The sequence below is a fragment of the Nyctereutes procyonoides genome, unplaced genomic scaffold, assembly GCF_905146905.1.
Source record: "Nyctereutes procyonoides isolate TBG_1078 unplaced genomic scaffold, NYPRO_anot_genome, whole genome shotgun sequence".
Lineage (NCBI taxonomy): Eukaryota > Metazoa > Chordata > Mammalia > Carnivora > Canidae > Nyctereutes > Nyctereutes procyonoides.
The window spans coordinates 28,319-52,719 of NW_026575055.1; the positions used below are offsets into that span (position 1 = coordinate 28,319).

The window sequence follows — 24,401 nt, forward strand, 5'->3', positions numbered from 1 at the left end:
CAGGACCCTGATCCCAGGACAGCCATCCCAGGACCCCAGGATTACGACATGAGCAGAGGTAGATGCTCAACTGCTGAGCCCTGCGGTGCCCCAAAATACTGCCCAGGTGCCCCAAAATACTGCCTTTTTTTTTTTAAGGACAGACTAATGGATAGGAACATGTAATGCAATTATTACAAGGATTACATTTACTTACCTTTTGATAGTGATGGAGAACAAATGTTAAGGTTAGAAAATGAGTAGAGACAGCATGTTAAACACCTTTGATTAAATGTTTGAAAAATATTACAAATATACACCAGAAAAAAGAAGGTCATATAAAAACTGAGATATTGTATATTGTACAGAAATGCTCTGTATCTCCAAGTACAATATTTGCAATTTCTTGTCAATCTAAAACTGTTTCACAAGAAGAAGTATAATAAACGTAACAAAAAAGGCAATAGACACACACAAAACTACAATTAATAAACTCTGGTATTATTTCCTTAACACAAGTGTTTGACAGAAATTCAAAACACAAGAGCAAAGCTTTTAAACTCAAAGATTAAATTGGGAAAATGCTTAGATCAACTATATTATGTTCACCTGAAAAATTTCCAAAACTTTAGTAAGCAGCTAAATTTTTAACAACAGATACCTACAAAGTTAATCGTATTCACTTATATGTGGCACCCTTGCAAATGGTACCATATGTGGTAGCACTTTCCTAATTTGAGGAATTATATTACATATCTTTAAACAGTTCCAGCAACTATCATAACCTGGTGCAATTAACATCTGTTGAATTTAAAGTTTTGATATATATAGTATCTATATAGTTTATTCCTTGTCAAATTAGGAAAGTTGTTTTCAACATTTAATCAAGGTTTTAACATTTACTTTTTCAACATATGGCATCCTTGTAAATTGCATTACATGTTCCTATCCATTAGTCTGTCCTTAAAAAAAAAAAAAAGCAGTATTTTGGGTGGGTGGCTCAGCAGTATCTACCTCTGCTCATGTCGAATCCTGGGCCCCTGGGATGGCTGATTCCTGGGATCAAGTCCCACATGAGGTTCCCCACAGGGAGTCTGTTTCTCCCTCTACATATGTCTCCGCTTCTCTGTCTCTCTCATGAATAAATAAAATCTTAAACAATGTTAACATTACTGTAACAAGTAATCTTATGTTTTAGCATTCTTAACTAAGCCTTTTAATTTATTTCATATTAATATATTGTTAAATGCTTAATTTGCATATGCTTCTCCCTCTGCCTGTGTCTCTGCCTCTCTCTTGAGTGTGTCTCCCATGAATAAATAAATAAAATCTTTAAAAATAATAATAATAATTAAAATTAAAGACCTCAGGGGAACTTTTGGATGTGATGAATATGTTCATCTCCTGATTGCACTGAAGTTTCATAAGTGGGTACCTATATCAAAATTTACCAAATTCTACACCAGAACTGGCCCCTTGGCTGAAACATGGCTTGGTTAAGGCTATTCTCCCAGGAAGTTTCTAGTTAATCATTTCAGTAACACTTATAAAAGTCATGCCTTTCTTCTAATAAATTCTGAATTCTCTTTCACTAACCAACATAGATTCTTGCATTCCCTCTTATAATATTGTTCATGTCCTCATGAAACCAAAAGCATTCCTACAATAAGATTCAAAACAACTACCATCCCCAACTGATCACCACTTGAAAACCTCACAGATTATTACCCAATAGTTCTTACAATCACAAATTTCATTAATAAGAAAGATCACTCACAGCACCTCTAGTTATGTAAATAAACCACAAATACTACCACCAAATCAAAACATTTCCATTTCTAAATCTTGCAACTTTACAAGCTAATAATGCTATTTATCTTACACCAATTTTTCACTTTAAAACCATGCTTTGAAGCATGAGGTCAATCAACTGCTTTAATGAGATTTAAATACTTAAATCTTACTAAAATGTTCACCCTCAAAAGCAAGTGCTGAGCCAAAGGCAGACAACCACTGAGCCACCCAGGCATCCCCCTTTCTTTTTTTAATTGAAGTATAATTAACATATGTTAGTTTCAAGTGTAAACATATTGATTCAACAATTCTATATATTCATTCAGTGCTCCAGGTACATATAATGTTTATATAAATATTTAAGATTTAATTCATGAGAGACACAGAGAAAGAGGCAGAGCCACCCGGGCTTTTCTATAGATATATTCTGTTATAGGAAACCTGGGTGGCTCAGCGGTTTGGCGCCGCCTTTGGCCCGGGCGTGATCCTAGAGACCCGGGATCGAGTCCCACGATGGGCTCCCTGCATGGAGCCTGCTTCTCCCTCTGCCTGTGTCTCTGCCTCTCTCTCTCTCTCTCTCTGTCAATAAATAATTTATGTATTCATGTCTCTCATGAATAAATAAATAAAATCTTAAAAACAAGATATTCTGTTATAGTATGTACTACATTTTCTTTATCCATTCATGTATCATTGGATATTTGGGTTGCTTCCATATCTTGGCTTTTGTAAATGATGCTGCAGTAAACATAGGAGTACGTATATCTTTTTGAATTAGTGTTTTAATTCTTTTGAGGAACATCCACCACTGTTTTCCACAGTGGCTGAACCAACTTACATTCCCAACAACTGTGCAGGAGGGTTCCTTTTTCTCCACATTTTCAACAACGCTTGTTATTTCTCAACTTTTTGATTTTAGCCATTATGACTGGTGCAAGGTGATATCTCATTGTGGTTTTGATTTGCATTTCTCTGATGATTAGTGATGTTAAGCATCTTTTCATGTGTCTGTTGATCATCTGAATGTCTTTGGAAAAATGTCTACTTCTGCCTATTTTTTAATCACATTATTTGTTTTTTTTTTTTTTTTGGTATTGAGTTGTCTTCATATATTTTGGATATTAATGCCTTATCAGATATATCATTTGTAAGTATCTTCCCCCATTCAGTAGGTTGCCTTTTTGTTTTATTGATGGTTTCCTTTGCTGTACAAAAGCTTTTTATTTTGGTGTATTTCAAATAGTTTAATTCTACTTCTGTTTCCCTTACCTGAGGAGGCATATTCATAAATATGTTGCTGAGGTCCAATGTCCAAGGAATTACTGCCTATGTCTTCTTTTAGGAGTATTAATCCTTCTCACATTTTTTCTTTTAAAGATTTTATATATTTGCTCATGAGAGAGACAGAGAGAGAGAGAGGCTCAGAAAGGCAGAGGGAGAAGCAGGCTCCATGCAGGGAGCCTGATGTGGGACTCGATCCCGGGTCTCCAGGATCGCACCCTGGGCCAACGGCAGGCACTAAACCACTGAGCCACCCAGGGATCCCTTGGAGTCCATTTAGATTGTACTGTGTGATGATGGGTTATGGTTGGGGTTTTGCCTAAATTTTAGCTTGTGTCTGTTAAATATGTTGCCCTATCTTAAAAATGAGTTTGAAGGAGACCTTGAGGGGAATGTGGGGTTTTAAAAACTTCCTGGATACTTAAAATGTCATCCCATTAGGGGATAATTTTCTCCTTGTATGGGAGGTGCTTCTGCTTCTGAAATTGGAAATTGGTCTGTGGAATTCCTCAGGTACAGTTTTTTAGGATTTTGATATTGTTTTGAGCGGGTTGGGATGTGGGGAGAAATTGAGGTGAAAGGTGCCATAAAGCCAGATTGGTTTCTGGGGTCATTTAGGGACCGTGGATAAGGAAGCATTTAGTCCATGCTATTTTAAAAAAAAACATTTTTTTTCTTTTTCACATCTTGGAAGCTGGGGGTTTCACCTTTTAGAAGCTGACCTCAGTGAAGGCCAAAGTGGAGGGTCAGTAAATATGCTACTGGCTCCCCCAACTCCAGAGTGAGAGTCTTCTCCTTTTCCTTGGTTTTTATATTTTCTTTTCCATCATCTCCTTATGCTACAGAACCTCTGCAAGCTGTCTGACCTTACCAGGATAGTGACCTATACTCCTTTCTTCCCCTTTTCTGTTTGATGTTCTTGTGACTTTTATTCTTGGCAAATAAGGATGCCAGACTTGACACAAGTTACGCTGAGTGATGGTTTTTACCTCCCCTGCTTTTTCTCTCTCTTTCTTTCATTCTTATTTTAATTTTTTTAAAATTTTTTTATTTATTTATGATAGTCACAGAGAGAGAGAGAGAGAGAGAGAGAGAGCAGAGAGAGAGGCAGAGACACAGGCAGAGGAGAAGCAGGCTCCATGCTCCGGGAGCCCGATGTGGGATTCGATCCCGGGTCTCCAGGATCGCGCCCTGGGCCAAAGGCAGGTGCCAAACCGCTGTGCCACCCAGGGATCCCCTCTTATTTTAATTTAAAGGCAGCCCATGGATTGTTAACTTAACACGGTCTGGGCAAACATGGAATTATGCAATCCCCAGGTGAGCAGGCCTGCCTGCTTCTCCTGTGTTCCGAGATAACCATTTGGGCTGGGAGTATGGGTTGGTGTGGTGAAAGGAAGGTGAGGTATGTGGGAGGGGGACCAAGAGAGCACTGTGCCTCTTGTCTTTGGGCTGGGGACAGTGGCCAGGGAGGCCCCCACACAGGAGAGTTTCCAGGTGTGCTCCACACCAGACTTTAACGTCTAAGAATTGTTTGGGATTACTGGGGTGTGTTCCTGGTTTGTGTTTTAGACTACCCGTTTATTGTGTTGTACCAGGAACAGATTGTACCACTGACTGCTGTTTATACACTGAAGTGGGGTCGGTGGATCTGACTCATAACCCGGGATCTTCAGGGAGGAAATTATCAAGATAAGGGCACTAGCATTTTGGGGGCACCTGCTTCTATGCTACTTAGGATTCAGAGTTCTTAAATGAACCTCTCCTGCTCACAGGCGCTTTATGTTCTCAAGAATTTCTTTTTCCCTTGTAAGGGCATTTAAAAAGTACATCTAGAGACCAGTCCTAGGCTGATATGAGGCTGATTAGGGAGAACCAAAGGAGGGCCTGGGGCTGAAAACCAAGAAATCAAAATAGTCCCAGCTGTATTGGTTTGACATCTGTGTCCCTGGCCAACCCCAGCTGAAGTCTTTGGATTTGAGGAAGAGGAATAAAAATCAAGAAGAGAAAAAGCAGTCAGGGGAGAATGTTCTTTGAAAACAAAGACATATCTGCTAACTTTTAATAAATGTACTCATTGCTCTTTAATCAGGAGGGTGAAAATAGAACCAAAGTGATTATCTTCCTTCAAGTATCTCTTGGTGGAACAAATGTTACTTAAGATAGAACCACAATTATAATTGTGCCTGTCAGCAGTTGGTGGAGGCAAACCGATTAATAAATAAAATTTCACAGTTGGTGAGAGAGGAAGGCAAAATGGTATTCTCTGTGTTAGTTTTTAGAACTTGGTGGATAAACAGCAAAATGCTTTCAAGACAATGTTATATGTATTTATTGATTTTGTCAACACTCATTATCCAGTTTAGGGAGACAATTTAATTCATTGGGATTTTTTTGCTGGTCTTGGGACATCCCCACCCTTCACACTCAAAAATATTATTGAAGACCCCAAAGAGCTTTTGTTTAGGTGGGTGATATCTATCAATAGTTACTGTAACAGAAATTAAAATGAGAAATTTAAAAATATATTAATTCACTTAAAATAACAATAATTAAACCCATTAATGTCAACATAAATTACATATTTTTAATAAATTATAACTATTCTCAAAATTAGAAAGAAGACTGATACTGTTTTACATTTTTATAAACCCCTTTACTACCTGGCTTCACAGAAATATAACTGAATTCTCATATCTGCTTCTACATTTAATCTGATGCAATAAAATTTTTTGGTTGAAGTGTATGAAGAGAATCGGGCCTCACATAGATGTGTAATTGGAAAAGGGAGAAGTATTTTAATATCCTTTTCAGATAATTGTGGATACACATCTTTGTTATATAATACCAAACTCAAGTAATGGCTTCTAAAAGGTGATTTGCAGTATGGAATTTGAAACCGTATCAGTGAACTTTTCATTTTCAGCTACATTAAAATCTGTTGGTTCATTTTGTATTTGAATGGTTCTTTTATCCGTGCATGATTTTGTAACATTTAGCATTGATTATTGAAAAAATATCACTTCATTGGGTTATACAGGTCTTCCTAGTGTTGACACATTTCATCTTACATTGCTGAAAAAAACACATTTATTAATATCACTCATCAGAAAAGTCTTTATGGATCAGGATGCTATCAAGCTTACCATGACAGACGTTTTCCAAAATTCTTTATTTTTACTTGAAAGCCTGAATTTAATCATTGATAACAGAATACAGTCAGTTGTTGTCCTTGAAGAGACAGGCTTACTTTGTTTATGTTCAAGGTAATGTCTGCCCCATACCCAAGTCTGAATAACCATATTTGTCTGTAAATCGCTATTTCAAGTAAAAAACATTTCCATTAAAAAAGAAAAGCTAATTCGGTTCACATTTCAAACAATTGCACAAGAGCTTTTTCTCAAGATATACATAAATATGCAGCAGAAGTGATTTGTGTGTACTTTCCATTTCATTACACAAAATAATAAAAAGATGTACTCACAAGGGCACCTGGCTGGCTCAGTCAGTAGAGCAGGCAACATGATCTCAGAGTCGTGAATGGAGCCTATTAAAAAAAAAAAAAAAACAAACAAACAAACAAAAAAAGATGTACTCAGGGATCATGATTTGGTTAAGATTAGTTAATTTTTACTGTTTTATTGAGAGAATTCATAGGTAAATTTATATTTATATAATCAATTTATATTATTGAGGGAATTCATAGGTAAAACTAGTCAGTATTTGTTTTTTCCACTGAGAGTGATGAAGAAAATCATTCCCATGGGTTCAGTTTGGTGTTACTGCCCTGATTCCTGCTGCAGTGCCTGCACTCTTACCCACCATGCTTTTGTACCAGCAGTGCACGTATCAATACAGCAGAAAAGACAAGAAACATCTTGGTATTATTAGGAAAAGAGTTTAACTCCATGAACCTCCTGGGAAAGTCTCAAGGACACAAGGGGGGGGTCTATGGATCACACTTTGAGAAGCACCACTTTGTTGTTATTATAATCTCTGCAGGGTCATTTGGAAGTATTTTAACTAAGCAAATGTAAAATTAGACTGGGGAGAGCAATGATTAGATCTGCTTTTGGCTTGAACTTAATGTCATAGCCTATACTGCACCCAACATCACAGAGCATGTTATTGTGCACCTCACAGTATCCGCAGGAAAAAACCCACGGACCAAAGGTGCCCGCAGCTGCGAGTCAACATCTGGCTGGGCTTAAGTGCTGTTGAGAAGAAATTCAATAGCTTCGCAGAAGGAACATTCACCGTCTTTGCTGAAATGGTACATTCAATGACATCACTATCATTTCCTCTTTGGGGGGAGTCCTGTTACTTGTCATCCTTAGAGAAAACATTCATCCATGTGCTAATATTAGACCTCAGTTCTCTGCAGAATCCCCCACCACTCACATCCCCCACCAACTTTCTGGTGGTCTCTGAGGTACTTCACATGTGCTAACAGTCTTGCCCATCTCCATGCCTAGATTTTACTATAGGCATGCTGGCTACCAAGTAGAAGTAGTGGGAACACCCTGCTTCTCCATTCTGTGTCCTTGTCACTTAGAAACCAAAGGAGCTGTGCACACACCCCCAGGTCTCAAAGCCCCTTGTGATAATAGCTTCTTTAGCTGCTTCCTGGAGTTTATCTCCTTTCAAGGCTCAGAAACTATATCTGAGACAGGTAATGTTGTGGCTGCTTAAACCCAATTTCCCCATCAAGCCTCTACTCAAACTTCTTCTTTCCTTCTTCAGCCTCAAACCCCCTGTCAGGTGCAAATCATCTTTTCAGTGGCTCATCAGCAGAAAAATGGAAATTTCAGCTTGCACCCAAACAAGGACACTCACTGGCAATCTCAAAGCCTTTTAGTGGTTGACATCGTGAAGAGCAAACCATTGTAGATTTATAACTACTAACTTAGACAGAAATGCCCTATAAACAGGAGTCTGTTTTTGCCACTAAAGCTGTTTCTAGAAAGGGTTTGGTCTTCATCCCCACTACATTCGAAGGGATGAAGGCACAGAACTTTTAGGCACCATAAAGATTGGACCTTTAAAGGACCTTCATAATGTCAGACAGATTCTTTGTAGACTGCCTGCAAAAGGTACCATCGGTTATAATGTTGATTCTGTGGGGAAATGCGCCCCAAGTTTTAGGCAGTAGACTTTACAAATAAGCTCTTAGAAGCCTATACACTATATAAAATGAGGACTTTATGTGTATTTAAAAAATTAGGTTTGGAGAACCTTTTGGAGCCATTCAATATAATAATGGAAGCAACTAGTGTGCTATACCACTGTTTACAAAGCACTTTTGATTGCACATTTGGACAATTTTATGAGGACCGGTGGTATTATCCCCAATTAATAAATGGGAATACTGAGTCTTAAAAAGAAGAGTGAGGTACCCAAGGTTGCATAATCAGTAGCAGCCCAAGTTAGGTCCATACCTTAAGTTTTTTCACTTTCTATCATGGTTTAGCTTAAATGGGCTTAAAAATTTATGAGTGGGCTTTATTTCTTGCTCTTTGATGTGTTTTCTCTAATTGTTTTTAACAGTATGAAAATCAAGCTCTTATGTTTGGAAAATGGGGCACTTCTGGATTAGTGGGTCATCATAAATTTTCTGATGTCATAGGAAAAATAAAACTCAAGAGGGAATTCTTTTTGCCTCCGAAAGGCTGGGAATGGGAAGGAGAGTGGATAGTTGATCCTGAAAGAAGGTAAGCCCTTCCATTTTTCTGAGAAAAAACGGTGACAATGAAACCTTTCCCTAGATATTGCTAAATAAATCTTTTCTATCATTATTCTTGGTAATACTTACGCAATACCCACTGAGCAAACTCCATAGAAATTTCAAATAGGTCATTGGTGCCCCATAATAAAACAAAGAAATAAAAAGCACCTGGTACTAACATTCATTGAGAACTTATAGGTGAATGTATCAAGCAGTGAGCTAAGCACCAGGGTGTTAATTACTTTATTGAATCTGGCCTATATCCCTATAAGGTAGCTAGTGTCAAAAATTATGAAGGATCTGAGATGTTTAGCTTACTTGGAAGCTAACAAGGTCACCTGCCATATTTCATGGATGCTGGCAAGAGACAAGAGACACAGGACTCCTGGGTCAGAGACAAGGGACTTCACTGCCAACAGCAATAGCAGTGCCAGTATTAACATTTGCTTTAGTTATCTGAGCTCCAATTCCCACAGGGAGACAAGAAGATGGTCAGATGACACTTAAACATGAAGTGGTTGTGTAATAGGAGAGGAACTTAAGCTTAGGGAATCCAAATCTTTTTAATGAGTAGCAAGCATGCTGGCCCTTTGCTCAAGAGAGAGAAAGAGAGAGAGAGAGAGAGAGAGAGAGAGAGAGAGATCTCTGTCTTCCAAGATTATTCCTCATATAGGTATCCTTGATGCTGTGGAAACATAAGAACTCATAGAGAATTACCTCCCAACAAATAATAGCATGATCTCCACTGTACAGTTGAGGAAAGTAAGACCTACAGAGATTAAGTAACTTGTCCAAAGACACATAGGTTGTAGGTGGTACCAGTCCAGACTTAACTATTAGGCTGGAATGTCTGTAAGAAACAGTTGAGAGTACACTTTAAATGGGTGAATTGTGTGGTATGAACAGTGTGTCTCAAAAGCTTGTTATTAAAAAGAAAGGAACAGTAAAGGGGAGGCAAGGATGTGTCCCCTGGAGTTAGGGTTTCTGAATGTTGCCAACAGCATCAGAGTCAGAGCTCCCTCTTCTCTGCCTCTTGACAGCAAACTTGAGTTTGGAGGAAACAAGCTTGGTAAAGTTGGAATTCAAGGCCTTAAACTAGAGTTTTTCCTCTCTGTCCACATTTGTTTCCTGTGATCACAGGCATTAGAGAAGGAGGGGAATGAGTGAGCTGGGTCTGGTCTGTTCTGGTCTGGTAAGACCCAACGATTGCACATGATTGCTTGTAACCCATGACAGCTTGCTTTGGATAGAGTTGGGGTTGCTGGTGGGGACAAGGGAAATGGGATTTGAATTGGACAGAAGGAAGAAAGGGTAATGAGAACAGGGAAAGGTGGAGGCATTGGAAAAGCGGAAGGTCAAACCATGTCAAGGCTCTACGGGACCCCAGAGGCAGCAGCCGGGTCTTCTGTTCTCCTTCTCTGGGACCCAGAGAATGATGGGATGAGCTTAATTTATACAAATAGTTGGGGCTACTTCTATTCTGATTTCTTTTTTTTAAAGGTTTTATTTATTTATTCATAGAGACACAGAGGGAGAGAGAGAGAGACACAGGCAGAGGGAGAAGCAGGCACCATGCATAGAGCCTGACGTGGGACTAGATCCAGGGTCTCCAGGATCACGCCCTGGGCTGCAGGCAGCGCTAAACCCCTGCGCCACCAGAGCTGCCTTCTATTCTGATTTCTTTCCAGTGCTCGATTCTAGGGGAGGATTGGGCAGGGAAAAGATGTAGGGACGGTAAAAGAAAAAGACACCTCACTTGAGTGGGTACCTGGCAGGAGACTTAAGTCAAAGTTGGAGCCTCTATACTTTCCTTTATGGGCTGTCAAAATAGTACCAAATCCAAGAGGAAAATTGGCATGGCAGAGAGTTATATGGGTTTCTTAAGTACCTAAATGAAGTCTGGAGTCTTAAATGACCTGGTTCGGCTGTCAACCTAGGAAACTATCCAGAAAATTTAAACTCCTCCCTTCAGTTTGTGTTACGTAGACCATGCAAGCCATGAGTAAAAATTTCCATACTTGGCCTCAAGAGACTATTTCCACGCCATTTTTTTTTAAGTAGGGGGAATAAGGGTGGACAATATCCTATTCTTTTGAACTGTTAGTCAGGAGTTTTGCTGACCGGCCCTGAACTGAAACAAAAATATGGAACATGAGATCTGTATAAGGAGCTGCCCACAAGACTGTTTTCCCAGTCCCCACCCTGATGACTGAGAAGGAGCAGCCCTGCTAACTTGAGGAGTCCTCTGTGATTCCAATCTCATTGTTCCCACAGGCCCCTTCTCCAAAAGAATGTCAGAAGTTATTAGCAGGAAGAGGAGTTTGGTGGAGAACCCCAGGGCTAGAGTAAGGAGGGAGCCGGTGTAGATGTTTCCCGGACCCTGGGCCCCTGGGCCTCTGGGGTTGCTGGCTACCATTGCTCCTTTGGTAACTCAAGCCTCGCCCACAGCTTGCTGACCAAGGCAGACGCGGGGCACATGGAGTTCACGGGACGAAGTGTACCAGAATGAGAGCCGCTACCCCGGGGGTGACTGGAAGCCAGCTGAGGACACCTATACCGATGCGGTGAGGGGGCTGCTCCCCACACGGAACCTCCAGCCCTAGCTCTTTGGAACTGTGGTCTGTGAATCCACCAGCCACAAGGCGTGGCCTCCCCTTTCTCTTCTGCTCTGTCTTGTGTTCTGAGTAGCCACACAAATGCACCTCTAAATATTTTCTATAGAAAAGACATTGGACCTGTTTAACTGGATGTTGGTATATGGTAAAGTTTGAGTTGTGCAATTTTTTATTGTAAATATTTATTACTTAACTAGTTTTTTTAAATCACAAGAAATAAAATGGACATGTCTCTAAAATGTCCCAAGAGCATAAAAGGAAATGAAAAGTAAGTCTTCTCCCAGATTTACATTCCACCCCTCAGTGATAACCACTGAAAGTATGTTTCTGCTCACACGCAAATGTAAAACTGCTCTCCCATGCCAAAACACACCTAAATAGAATTATGTTGTATGCACAGTTCAATAATTTGTGTTTTTCATACAACAAAATATCTTGGGCATCCTTTTATATCAATATGTATAGGTCTATGAGCTTTGTAAAAAAATGCCCACAAGTGTCTTATTATGTGCACCTTGTATAATATATTTAAATATCCTCTCCTTGTGGACATTTTTATTTTTTTTCCAGTCTTTGGTTTTTTCAAGCAATGCAGCAGTAACCATCCTTATATATACATTTTTATTCACTTGTGGAAGTTTATCTCCAAGAAAGATTCCCTGGATGAGTTTGGTCAGATTTCAGTGCATATGCAGTTTTGATAAATATTGCCAAACTGCTTTCAAATAGGTTGTATGAATTTTTATTTCCAGCAGCAGCATATTAGAGGGCTGTTTTCCTAAACACTCATTACCTCCACTACACCAGCTTTGTCTGAGCTTGAATCAGTGGTGCCCTGAAGTCTTTTCCATTTTCCAACTCTTAATTTAAAGTGAGGCTGTGGGGCATCTGGGTGGCTCAGTCAGTAAAGCATCTGACTCTTGGTTTCAGCTCAGGTTGTGATCCTAGGTCATGATCTCAGGGTCATGAGATTGAGCCTCGAGTCAGGCTCAGTGCTGGGCATAGAGCCTGCTTAAGATTCTCTCTCTCTCTCCTTCTGCCCCTCTCCACCACCAAATAAATAAATAAATAAATAATCTTAAAAAAAAAAAATTTAAAAAATAAAATGAGGCTGAGCATTTTTCCATATGTTTATGGACCACCTTTTTATGTTCTTAGGAACTTTTTCTCCTGTCAGTTTTCATGCAGTCAATACTTTAGTCAATAGGGAACCTAAACCTTGCTCAAATGTTACATGATTAACATCTAGAACCTCCAGTGATATTACCTTGTACTTGAAAACATGTGTTTTTCATGCTTTATCCATCTCTGATGGTTCCCTTCCAATATAACTCCTTATAGAGTCACGCCATTTCATAATATTAAATTGAACCATATGAATTGCTGATATTTGGCCATTTTTGATCTACTACAACAATTTTCCATGGTTCAACCCAACATACCCCTAACAGAAGGTATTCTAAAAAACTAATCTTGTGTAGCGATTGTGAATAAATTGAGATTAGAGATTCCTAAATTAGCATTCGAGTGCTATTGTTAAGTGTGAGTCATACTCTCACCTTTGCATTTTATCTGACACCCTGGCTCACTTCTCTTCTTCTTTTTTTTTTTTTTTTAAAGAATGGTGATAAAGCAGCATCACCTAGCGAGCTGACATGCCCTCCAGGATGGGAATGGGAAGATGACGCATGGGTATACGATATAAATCATGCAGTGGATGAGAAAGGTAACATTTTAGATCTATTACCTGATGGGCTCTCTGTAGCAAGGCCCTGGTTAACCCCAGAGTAAAGTTTCCTTGGTTGTGGGGCGGTGGGGAGCAGTCCTACTTCTGTCAGTCTGTGACAGTCAGGTCTTGGATATTACCTGTCATTATTCAGAGCAGAATCTGAAAGACAAAGAAGTGCTTGAACAGGTGCAGGTAGGGGCGTCATGAGTGAACACTACAAGATCACAGTGGGCCTTGTTGAGATGTTGGGGATCCAGGATGAGAATATGGGAGGGAACTGGCATTTGGATATTCTTCTCTATTCTAGTCGCACCCCATATAGGCTCCCTGGGAACATTACACTCAGGAAGAAGGAGTGTAAAATGCCTTAATAGTCATCCTGTTCAACAATAATACAGATTGTTTTGGGGTTTTTGGAAGTCTAGTTAGCACACAATAACGTAGATTATTAACATAGCTTCTGTTACTGGTGTTTATCCTTTTCTATGAACAGTAACCTGAAGTTAAGTGAACTATAATATTTGGAAATATCAAAAGAGAAAATGTGATTTTTTTCCCTTATAAGAGAAAGAACAAGTATGGATAGAGAAGGGTTCAAATTGATTATAAGTTCTTTGCTGATGGTATCCCTGGGTGGCACAGCGGTTTGGCTTTTGCTGATCTTGACACACTCTGCCTCTTTCTCTTTCTCTTTCTCTCTCTGTACTTTGCTGATCTTGACACACACACCAAGCCTTATAATCATAGCATTGATTGAGCACAAACTATGTGCTAAGCATAGTCCTCATCATTTGCAGGCATTATTTCAGTGAATTCTTTTAAGGAGGTATACTTTACCTTTATGCTGGGGAAATCCAGCCATAGGCAGGTTTTTTACTAACCTGCAAAAAACTTACATAGTAAATAGCCAGCGTGCAGGGATGCTGGGATTTAAACCCTGCTGTGTAACTACACAGGCCACACCCTTCAACACTGTCCCTGATGGCCTCTTGCACTGTGCTTTATTCTTAGATGCACATAATTACCTTGAGTGACTGGAGGGATAAAAGGGGAGGAGAACCCCGGGGCAGCAAAGGAAGCTCTTTGAAGAGAGCTGTATTCAGTTTGGTTGAATTGCAGCAAACTGAAAGGAGCAACAATGGCATTTAATGCCACAGTAGAGCATGTTGGGGGAGCAGAGACAGTGACTGGATGTTTTCTGGAAGTTTATCTGGCAGTCTGGCAAATGCATCTTTTTGGGATAACCATTTGCAAACTCTGTTCCAGGCTGGGAGTATAGAATTACCATTCCTCCTGATACTAAACCCAAATCTTGGTTGCAGCAGAGAAAATGTATCATACTCATAGACGACGAAGGCTAGTCCAAAAACGCAAGAAGGATTTAACACAAAGCACAAGCATTGCAAGGGTAAGAGTTACCACGGGAGGGAGCTAGGCTGGGGGCCATATAGAATTCCTGTTATTTGGCTATTTCTACAGAAACTGTTTGCCAATCAAGGGCCTAATGCCCTCCCTGCACAGGGGTTCTCAAAATGCACTTGCTACCCCAACCAGCAACAACACATTACCTGGGAATTTGTTAGAAATGCCTCACTCCAAACCTACTGACTTAAAAATTACAGGGGTGAGGTCCAGCAATCTGTGTTTCACAGTGTCTTCTAAGTGATCTGAAGTAGGTTAAATGATAAGAAACACTACCCAGTAGTAATAGAAATTATTTTGCATAATGAAGTAGTGGCAATAAATAGTTCAGTACTTAGAATAAGAAACACAAGGACTCAGGGGAGCCTGAGTGGCTCAGTGGGTTAAGCATCTGCCTTAGGCTCAGATCATGATCTCAGGGTCCTGGGATCGAGCCCTGTGGCGGGCTCCCTGCTCAGCGGGGAGCCTGCTTCTCCATCTCCCTCCGCTTCTCACACCTGCTCCTGCACACTCTCTCTGGCAATGTCTCCTTCTGTATCAGTTGCCTAGGTATCTCTCCATATACCCACAGTCCATCGGCCCCACAGGGGCCAACAGCTTTGTTCTTTGCTGTATCACTGGCTCATAGCACAGTGCTTGGAACAGAGGAGATATTTGTTGATGGACCAAATAATCTACCTTATCCATTAAGGGATGTTATTATTGTTGTTGATGATGATGTTAGCATTCACCTTAAAAGTTTTACTTCTGTTTTAGGCCATGGAAGAATTGGAAGACCGGGAGGGCTGGGAATATGCTTCTTTAATTGGCTGGAAATTTCACTGGAAACAGCGTAGCTCAGATACCTTCCGCCGTAGACGCTGGAGAAGGAAAATGGCTCCTTCAGAAACACACGGTGCGGCCGCCATCTTTAAACTGGAGGGCGCCCTCGTAAGTAACAGGTCCTCAAAGCTCAGATACTATTGGTTGAGGGGGCGCCTCGGTGGCCCAGTGGTTGAGCGTCTGCCTTTGGCTCAGGTCTGGGGCCCTGGGATTGAGTCTCACATCAGGCTCCCTGCTCATCGGGGAGTCTGCTTCTCCCTCTCCCTCTGCCCCCCACCCCTGCTGGTGCTCTCTCTCTCTCACTTGAGCTTGCTCTTTCTCTCAAATAAATAACTAAAATATTTTAAAAATCTATATTGGTATAGGGAAATAGATGAGTGTTGTATACACTACTGACTCCACAGAGATTCCTCTAGTGCTGCAGAACTGCAGATAATTTGAGAAAAAACTACACATCCTGGGTGCTCAGTAAGTCTTGTTGCCTGAATACACCATGAATAGAGGAAAGTTTCTAAGAAGTTCTACCGCAGACGCGCCTATTTAATGTTATTTCACCCAGCATGTCCCACATATATCTGTTATAAAACCTCGTTGCAGGTGACATCTGTTATCATCCCAGGTGCGGGTTCCTTGGATTATACCTTGGAAACTACAACTGTTCCATAGACCAAGAAACTGTATTAAATATACAGATGTGAGGGGAGAAAAACAGGAGGATGGCTCATGGAATTAGAGAATAATTCCAATGGAAGCACAATAAAGAAGGCAGGGAGGGGGAAAGCACAAAGGTGGGAGGGATGAATACGAAAATGGCACTGGTCCCTCTAAACCAACATGGTGATTGGGAGCCATTTCCTGGTTTTATACTTTTGCACACTGACCCTGCTGTGTTCTTCTGTTGCTTATTCTCATCCTCCTCCCACCCTTTTAATCCCTTTATTTATCTTTTATGGTTTCCCTTTTGAAAATTTTCAGCATCAGGGTTTGGTGAGCCTGGACTTGAGGCAGAAAGACTGGCTTCCACTTCTTACTCTGTCACTTTCCAGCTAAGTGACCTTGGGCAAGATACTTGCTGTTCTGGGCTTTATTCATTTTTAAAAATGGAGTGATTGGATGAGAAGAGTCTCTTTTAAAAGCCACCATTCCATTTCTTTGTAATAATTCTTGCCTCTCTGTTTTGAGGCATTGCTAATGAAGTTTTCTGCCTTTTTAGGGTGCAGACATGACCGAGGATGGAGACGAGAAGAGTGTGGACAAGCAGAAGTATAGTGCCACCACTGTATTTGGGGCAAACACTCCCATTGTTTCCTGTAACTTTGACAGTAAGTTTTAAACATGGATTTGTGCACTCCCCTGCAATGACTTATTTATCTAAGGCCAATTCTCTGAATCACCAAATATGATTAAAATGTCTTTATGCAAATGTAACTTTTATTTTCATCATTTGATGAGGATTTTTTCAGATACAGTTTTAAAAATCATATTTGGGGGGGGGATCCCTGGGTGGCGCAGTGGTTTCATGCGTTGCCTGCCTTTGGCCCAGGGCGTGATCCTGGAGACCCGGGATCAATCCCACGTCGGGCTCCCGGTGCATGGAGCCTGCTTCTCCCTCTGCCTGATCTCTGCCTCTCTCTCTCTCTCTCTCTCACTGTGTGCCTATCATAAATAAATAAATAAAAATATTTTAAAAAATCATATTTGGGGTGGGGAGGTCATCAAATCATTGACTCTGATATGGTCTGTCCAATATGTTCTCATTCTATATGAAGCTCCCGAAAGATTGTTTTAATTAGAAAAAGAGGTTCAGGAAGTTAAGTAAGGGTCGGTTCTGATGATAATCTTTAGGAATTTTCGAATGAGGCAGACCTACTATGTAATAATAATAACAAATACTTATCTAGGGCTTATCACATGCCAGGCACTATGCATATATTAACTCATGTAATCCTCATAACCACCCTAGGACGTGGTGTTATTATTGTCCTCATCTTAGAGGTGCAGAAAGATGAAATAACTTGCTCCAGTCTTACAGTTTGTAAGCACTGTAGACAAGATTTTAAGTAGTCTGACTCTCAGAATCTGTGCATGAATCACAATGCTCTACTCTCTATCTCTCAGATTACATGTGTTGTTGGGATGGGAGCAGATATACATTAATATAAAGATGGGGGTATAAAAATTTTGAACTATAAAAATAACTTTTAAGTTATTTAACTTTGGACTATCAAAGAAACTTTTAGCAGATAACTGTTTCCTAGATCTGGGGCTGAAATAGTATAGGAAGCCCTATTTCTATAACTCATGGAAACCAAGTTTCATTTTAAAGGTCTGTGATGACAAGCAGTGGCCTAAATCCAGGTGTTTCACAACAGGACTGATGTTCTCCTGAGTGATACACTTGCACTGAGCTTATTGTACTGATTTTATTTATTTACTCACAGAGAGAGAGAGAGAGGCAGAGACACAGGCAGAAGGAGAAGCAGGCTCCATGCACCGGGAGCCCGATGTGGGATTCGATCCCGGGTCTCCAGGATCGCACCCTGGGCAAAGGCAGGCGCTTCAAAACCGCTGCGCCACCCAGTGATCCCTTATTTAGTATTTTTAAAGTTAGTTTTATTTTATAGGAAGCAGAACTACTTTGGGAGCACATGTCATCACCACCTATGTGTTCTTTACTGTGGAGTAGATTTGAATGACCCATTTATCTCAAACATGTATTATCTCCAAATATGCCAGAAAATTTGCATTTCTCAGTGTTATGTTTCTTATAAGTAACCTCCATCCTCTTCTTTTTAGGAGTCTACATTTACCATCTGCGCTGCTCTATCTATCAAGCCAGAAACCTCGTGGTTCTAGACAAGGATAGTATTTCAGGTAAAGGGACAAAAATCTCTGTCATACATGTTATTACATAGCAGGCCAGCTTGATTCTACTTTTCATCAGGTGGGTGCTTTTAGTAATTTCTCACAACAAAAAGTTTTTCCATATTGAGATGAGTTTGATTGTGTGAAGTAAACTGCTCAGTCATTAAGTAATCACTGGATATGTTGAACACTATTGCTGGGTGCTGGAGATACACAGAAGATACATGGGCTTTGAATACTAATAATCATTAATTGATGAGTAATAAAAAAGCACCAAGAAGAAAAGCAATTTCTGCTCTCTGCTTGTACACACAGCTATATATATGGTGTGTGTGTGTATATATATATATATATACACACACACACTATATATATATATATATATATATATATATATATATATATATATATATATATATCTTATATATCATATATACACACATACATCCTGGGCTCTTGGGCTGATTGCTAAGTTAAGATCCTTTATATAATTTTTTGGTAGCTCTCTCAATTTGACAAAGGTTCAAAAATTCACCCATTTGCCTACAATCCTCAACAGGATTGAGGCAGTTTGGAGTCCATTTTGACCCTTCTGTGGCCTATCCCCATAAAATCCATGAGATCATAAAGCCCTGAGACCCAGCTTGCTTGCTTTGTGTGGCCTTTGGACTGGTTCTAAGGGGAAGGCTGTGGTTAGGGCTGGGTGAAAGGTCAGGGGGCCTGCAGCTGAGGATTTGTGCTGTTGCTGATGGGATCATGAATGGTTCAGGGTCCATGTTGGCTACGTGGGGAGATTTCCACTTCAGGGCTTGAAGGCCAGCAGAGCTTTGATGGAAGCACTCTTAAAGCAGTTGCCTGACACTCAGGCATGCTCACATCAATTGTGAGGTATATTCCAAGCACTGATGTAACCAACATTTGTGCATGGTTTCCTTTTCTAATATATTAGAGCAGATTCAAAGTTATCCTTCTAAAATGCATCTCCAAAAGGGGTTTGAAGACATTTTTTCTGAATATTTACCACCAGGGGGCACTCAATCATTGAAAGTCAAAGTTAGAATCCTAATCCAAATTCTTGACTAGAGTTGCATAAAACTCAACACATGCCTTGCAGTTTGAGATAGAGGATATATGATCGGAGCAAAAACAAAGCGTCCCATTTGTGTGTGATGCCTCAGTGCTAAAACTGAAACAGCCTTTTGGATGATGCAACACTTTCAGGTTAGATATTAGGCTGTTGCTCAGAAGGGTCAGCTCCCAGGCAGTTGCAAAAGTTTTGGTGAAGTTATTTAGCATGGAAGAGAAACAGATTGCTTCTTTTTTCCTTATCTTTCTTCAGCTTATTGAGGTATAATTGACAAATAAGGTTTTACACTTAAAGTATAAGTAATGATTTGATATACAAATATGTTATGAAATGTTCCCAAAACTGCATTAATTAACACACCTGTCACCTCACGTAGTTAATTCCATGTGTGTGAGACAGAACATTCAAGTTCTCCTCTCCTAGCAAATTTCAGTTATACAATACACATTCTTTAACTATAGTCCTCATGTTATACATCAGGTCCAGGCCTTATTCATCTTATAACCGAAATGTGTACCCCCCAACTAACCTCTCCCCATTTCAACCCATCTCCCAGCCCCTGGCAAACATCATCCTCCTTTCTGTTTCTATTAGTTTGATTTTTGAGGAGGTGTGGGGGGACACCCACATAGAAGTGATACCTTGTAGTATTTGTCTTTCTCAGTCTGGTTTGTTTCACTTAGCATAATGCCCTCCAGGTTCATCTGTGTTGTCACAAATGACAGGATTCCCTTCTTTTTAAATGACTGAATTATATCTATGTATGGTATATACATAATACCACATTTTCTTTATTTATTCATCCATCAGTGGATACTGAAGTTTCTCCCATACCATGGCTATTGTGACTAACACTGCAATGAACATGGGAATACAGATAGCTCTTTGAGATAATTATTTCATTTGCTTTGAATAAGTACCCAGAAATGGGACTGGTGGATTATATGATAGCACTATTTTTTATTTCTTGGGGAACCTCCATACTGTTTTCTGCAGTGGCTGCCTCAGTCTACATTCACACCAGTAGGCACAAGCATCCCCTATTCTTCACATCCTCACCAACACTGACTGTCTCCTATCTTTTTGATGAGAGATATCCTACCAGGTGTGAGGGGATATCTCATTCTAGTTTTGATTTGCATTTCCCAGGTGATTAGTGAGTGACATTGAGCACCTTTTCATGTACCTTGTGGCCATTTGTATGTCTTCTTGAGAGAAACATCTCTTCAGGTCCTTTGCTCATTTTAAATTGGGTTATTTGGGCCTTTTGGTATTTTGTATGAGTTCCTTGAGTATTTTAGATATTAACTCCTCATCAGATATGTGGTTTGCAAATATTTTCTCCCATCCCGTGGGTTTCCATTTTGTTGATCGTTTCCTTTGCTTTGCTGTGCAGAAGCTTTTTAGTTTGATGCAGTTCCATTTGTTTGCTTTTGCTTCTGTTGCCTTTGTTTTTGGTGTCAAATCCAAAAAAATCATTGCCAAGACTACTATCAAGAAGCTTGCCCCTTATATATTCTCCTAGGAGTCTTATGGCCTCGGGTCTTATGTTCATGTATTTAGCCTATTTCGAGTTGATTGATTTTTCGTATGGTGTAAAACAGGGCTCCAGTTTCATTCTTCTGCATGTGGCTGTCCAGTTTACCAGCACCATTTATCAAAGAGACTATCCTTTCTTTACTGTGCATTCTTGGTGGCTTTATCAAAAATTAATTCTATCCTTTCTCCACTGTGTATTCTTGGTACTTATGTTGAAGATTAATTGATCACATATGCATGCATTTATTTATGGGTTCTCTATTCCGTTCTGTTGGACCATGTGTCTGTTTTTATGCTAAGACCATACTGTTTTGATTACTATAGTTTTGTAATATAGTTTGAAACCAGCAAGTGTGATGCCTCAAGGTTTGTTCTTTCTCAATATTGCTCTGGCAGTCTATCTCTCAGGTGGTGGTGAGAGTCTGTGATCAGTGCAACTGGAGGTAGACCATGTGATTGAAATGAGTGCTCCTGGGGAGCTGGACAGCCATGGCCTCACTCACGGGTACTGTATTTTTTTCTGTTTTAGATCCATATGCACATGTCTCCTTCTTTTTTTTTTTTTTTTTTTTTATAAATTAATTTTTATTGGTGTTCAATTTACCAACATACAGAATAACACCCAGTGCTCATCCCGTCAAGTGTCCCCCTCAGTGCCCGTCACCCATTCACCCCCACCCCCCGCCCTCCTCCCCCTCCACCACCCCTAGTTCATTTCCCAGAGTTAGAAGTCTTTATGTTCTGTCTCCCTTTCTGATATTTCTCACACATTTCTTCTCCCTTCCCTTATATTCCCTTTCGCTATTATTCATATTCCCCAAATGAATGAGAACATACACTGTTTGTCCTTCTCCGGTTACTGTGGCCAAGTTCAAAAAGGGTGTTGCCTGAGTTCTTCTCTGGGATTTTGATGGAATCTTGTCTCACATTTAGATCTTTCATCCATTTTGAGTTTATCTTTGTGTATGGTGCAAGAGAGTGGTCTAGTTTCATTCTTCTGCATGTGGATGACCAATTTTCCCAGCACCATTTATTGAAGAGACTGTCTTTCTTCCAGTGGATCGTCTTTCCTCCTTTATCGTATATTAGTTGAGCATAAAGTTCAGGGTCCACTTCTGGGTTCTCTGTTCTGTTCCATTGATCTATGTGTCTGTTTTTGTGCCAGTACCACACTGTCTTGATGAACACAGCTTTGTAGTACAACCTGAAATCTGGCATTGTGATGCCCCCAGATATGGTTTTCTTTTTTTAAAATTCCCCTGGCTGTTTGGGGTCTTTTCTGATTCCACACAAATCTTAAAATAATTTGTTCTAAGTCTCTGAAGAAAGTCCATGGTATTTTGATAGGGATTGCATTATACGTGTAAATTGCCCTGGGTAACATTGACATTTTCACAATATTAATTCTGCCAATCCATGAGCATGGAATATTTTTCCATCTCTTTGTGTCTTCCTCAATTTCTTTCAGAAGTGTTCTGTAGTTTTTAGGGTATATTTTGAGAACCATTTGAATGGTAAATGGTTCTCCAACCTTTTATTTTCAGGTTGTAGGTGTCCTTCTGTCTAAAATGAGTCTCTTGTAGACAACAAATAGATGGGTCCTGTTTTTTTATCCAGTCTGAAACTCTGCGCCTTTTGATGGGGTCATTAAGCCCATTCACGTTCAGAGTTACTTGAACTTCTTCTTAAAGGGGAGTTTTAAGAGTCCCCCTTAAAATTTCTTGCAGAGCTGGTTTGGAGGTCACATATTCTTTCAGTTCCTGCCTGTCTTGGAAGCTCTTTATCTCTCCTTCCATTTTGAATGAGAGCCTTGCTGGATAAAGTATTCTTGGTTGCATGTTCTTCTCATTTAGGACCCTGAATATATCCTGCCAGCCCTTTCTGGCCTGCCAGGTCTCTGTGGAGAGGTCTGCTGTTACCCTAATATTCCTCCCCATGAAAGTCAGGGACTTCTTGTCTCTTGCTGCTTTAAGGATCTTCTCTTTATCTTTGGAATTTGCAAGCTTCACTATTAGATGTCGAGGTGTTGAACGGTTTTTATTGATTTTAGGGGGGGATCTCTCTATTTCCTGGATCTGAATGCCTGTTTCCCTTCCCAGATTGGGAAAGTTTTCAGCTAGGATTTGTTCAAATACATATTCTGGCCCTCTGTCCCTTTCGGCACCCTCGGGAACCCCAATTAAACGTAGGTTTTTCTTCCTTAGAGTGTCATTTATTTGCCTTAATCTGTCTTCATGGTCCCTTAATTGTCTGTCTCTTTTTTCCTCAGTTTCCCTCTTTGCCATCAACTTGTCTTCTATGTCACTCACTCGTTCTTCCACCACGTTAACCCTCGTCGTTAGGACTTCTAGTTTGGATTGCATCTCATTCAATTGATTTTTAATTTCTGCCTGATTGGATCTAAATTCTGCAGTCATGAAGTCTCGTGAGGCCTTAATGCTTTTTTCTAGAGCCACCAGTAGCTGTATAATGGTGCTTCTGAATTGGCTTTCTGACATTGAAGTGTAATCCAGATTTTGTAACTCTGTGGGAAAGAGGGCTGTTTCTGATTCTTTCTTTTGAAGTGAGGTTTTCCTTCTAGTCATTTTGCTCAGTGCAGAGTGGCCAAAAACAAGTTGTATTGGAACACGGGGGAGTATCACTGGTCCGTCCAGCTGGTCTTCTGGGGGAGGGGCCTGCTGTGCTGATTTTCAGGTGTTAGCACTTGGGGGAGCTGCTCTGCCCCTGCCTGCTGCCGGGCTCAGCGGGGGTTGTTTACCCCGTGGGACCCAGGGAGGAACAGCAGCAGTTGCTATGGCAACTCTGGAAGCCTGGATTCAGCCTCCGCAGGAACTACGGGGCTCGGGGCTCTCGGTTCTCCGTCCGCAGGGCCTGGAGGCTCCGGGGCGGGGCCGCTGATGTGCTCAGCTCGGGCAGGAGCGTCCTTGCTGTCCTGGGCCCTCCCGGCCTCTGCCTGTCCCGGGGGAGGGCGGATCCTGGGCTGTGTCCCGGCGCCCTGTGCTCCGGGGCCTGCGCTGGTGGATTCGCGCTCCCGCCCCGCAGCTCCCTCCCTGGAGCCGCTCCCGAGCCCCTCCGAGCTGCTCCGGTCGGTCCCTCCGTGCGCGCTGCAGCCCTTAGGGAGCTCGGAGCACTCTCCTGCGCTCGCAGGTGTCTGTTAGTGTCCCCGGGAACCCGAGGGCATCCCCGCTCTCCTGGGTCCTGCTCCAACTCCCTGCGAGCCCCTTTCCGCCCGCCCGGGAAGGTTGGTGCAGCTCCTGCTCCTCCGGGACGGGGCTCTCCTGTCCTGGGGACACTCGGCCCGGCCTCAGCCCGGCTCCTCACGGGGCCCCTCCCCCTCGGAGGCCTTTTGTTCCTTTATTTCTTTTTCCCCGTCTTCCTACCTTGATAGAAGCGCGGACTCTTCTCACTGTAGCATTCCAGCTGGTCTCTCTTTACATCTCAGGCTGAATTCGTAGATTTTCAGGATGGTTTGAAGGTTATCTAGGTAACTTGGTGGGGACAGGTGATTTGGGGACCCTGCTCTTCTGCCATCTTGCCCCTCCCTCC

The 24,401-nt window shown here is 41.0% G+C and overlaps 1 protein-coding gene across 1 annotated transcript; it reads left to right on the forward strand.

Annotated features, from left to right (window-relative positions):
* Positions 1-11,264: 11,264 nt before the first annotated feature.
* On the forward strand, positions 11,265-18,238 carry LOC129514395 (myoferlin-like; the record flags this gene model as incomplete). Its single annotated transcript, XM_055332950.1, has 5 exons — positions 11,265-11,340; positions 13,012-13,117; positions 15,299-15,472; positions 16,578-16,686; positions 18,161-18,238. Coding segments are annotated over exons 2-5 (379 nt in total), but the record flags the coding sequence as incomplete, so codon positions are not given.
* Between the last annotated feature and the right edge of the window lie 6,163 nt (positions 18,239-24,401).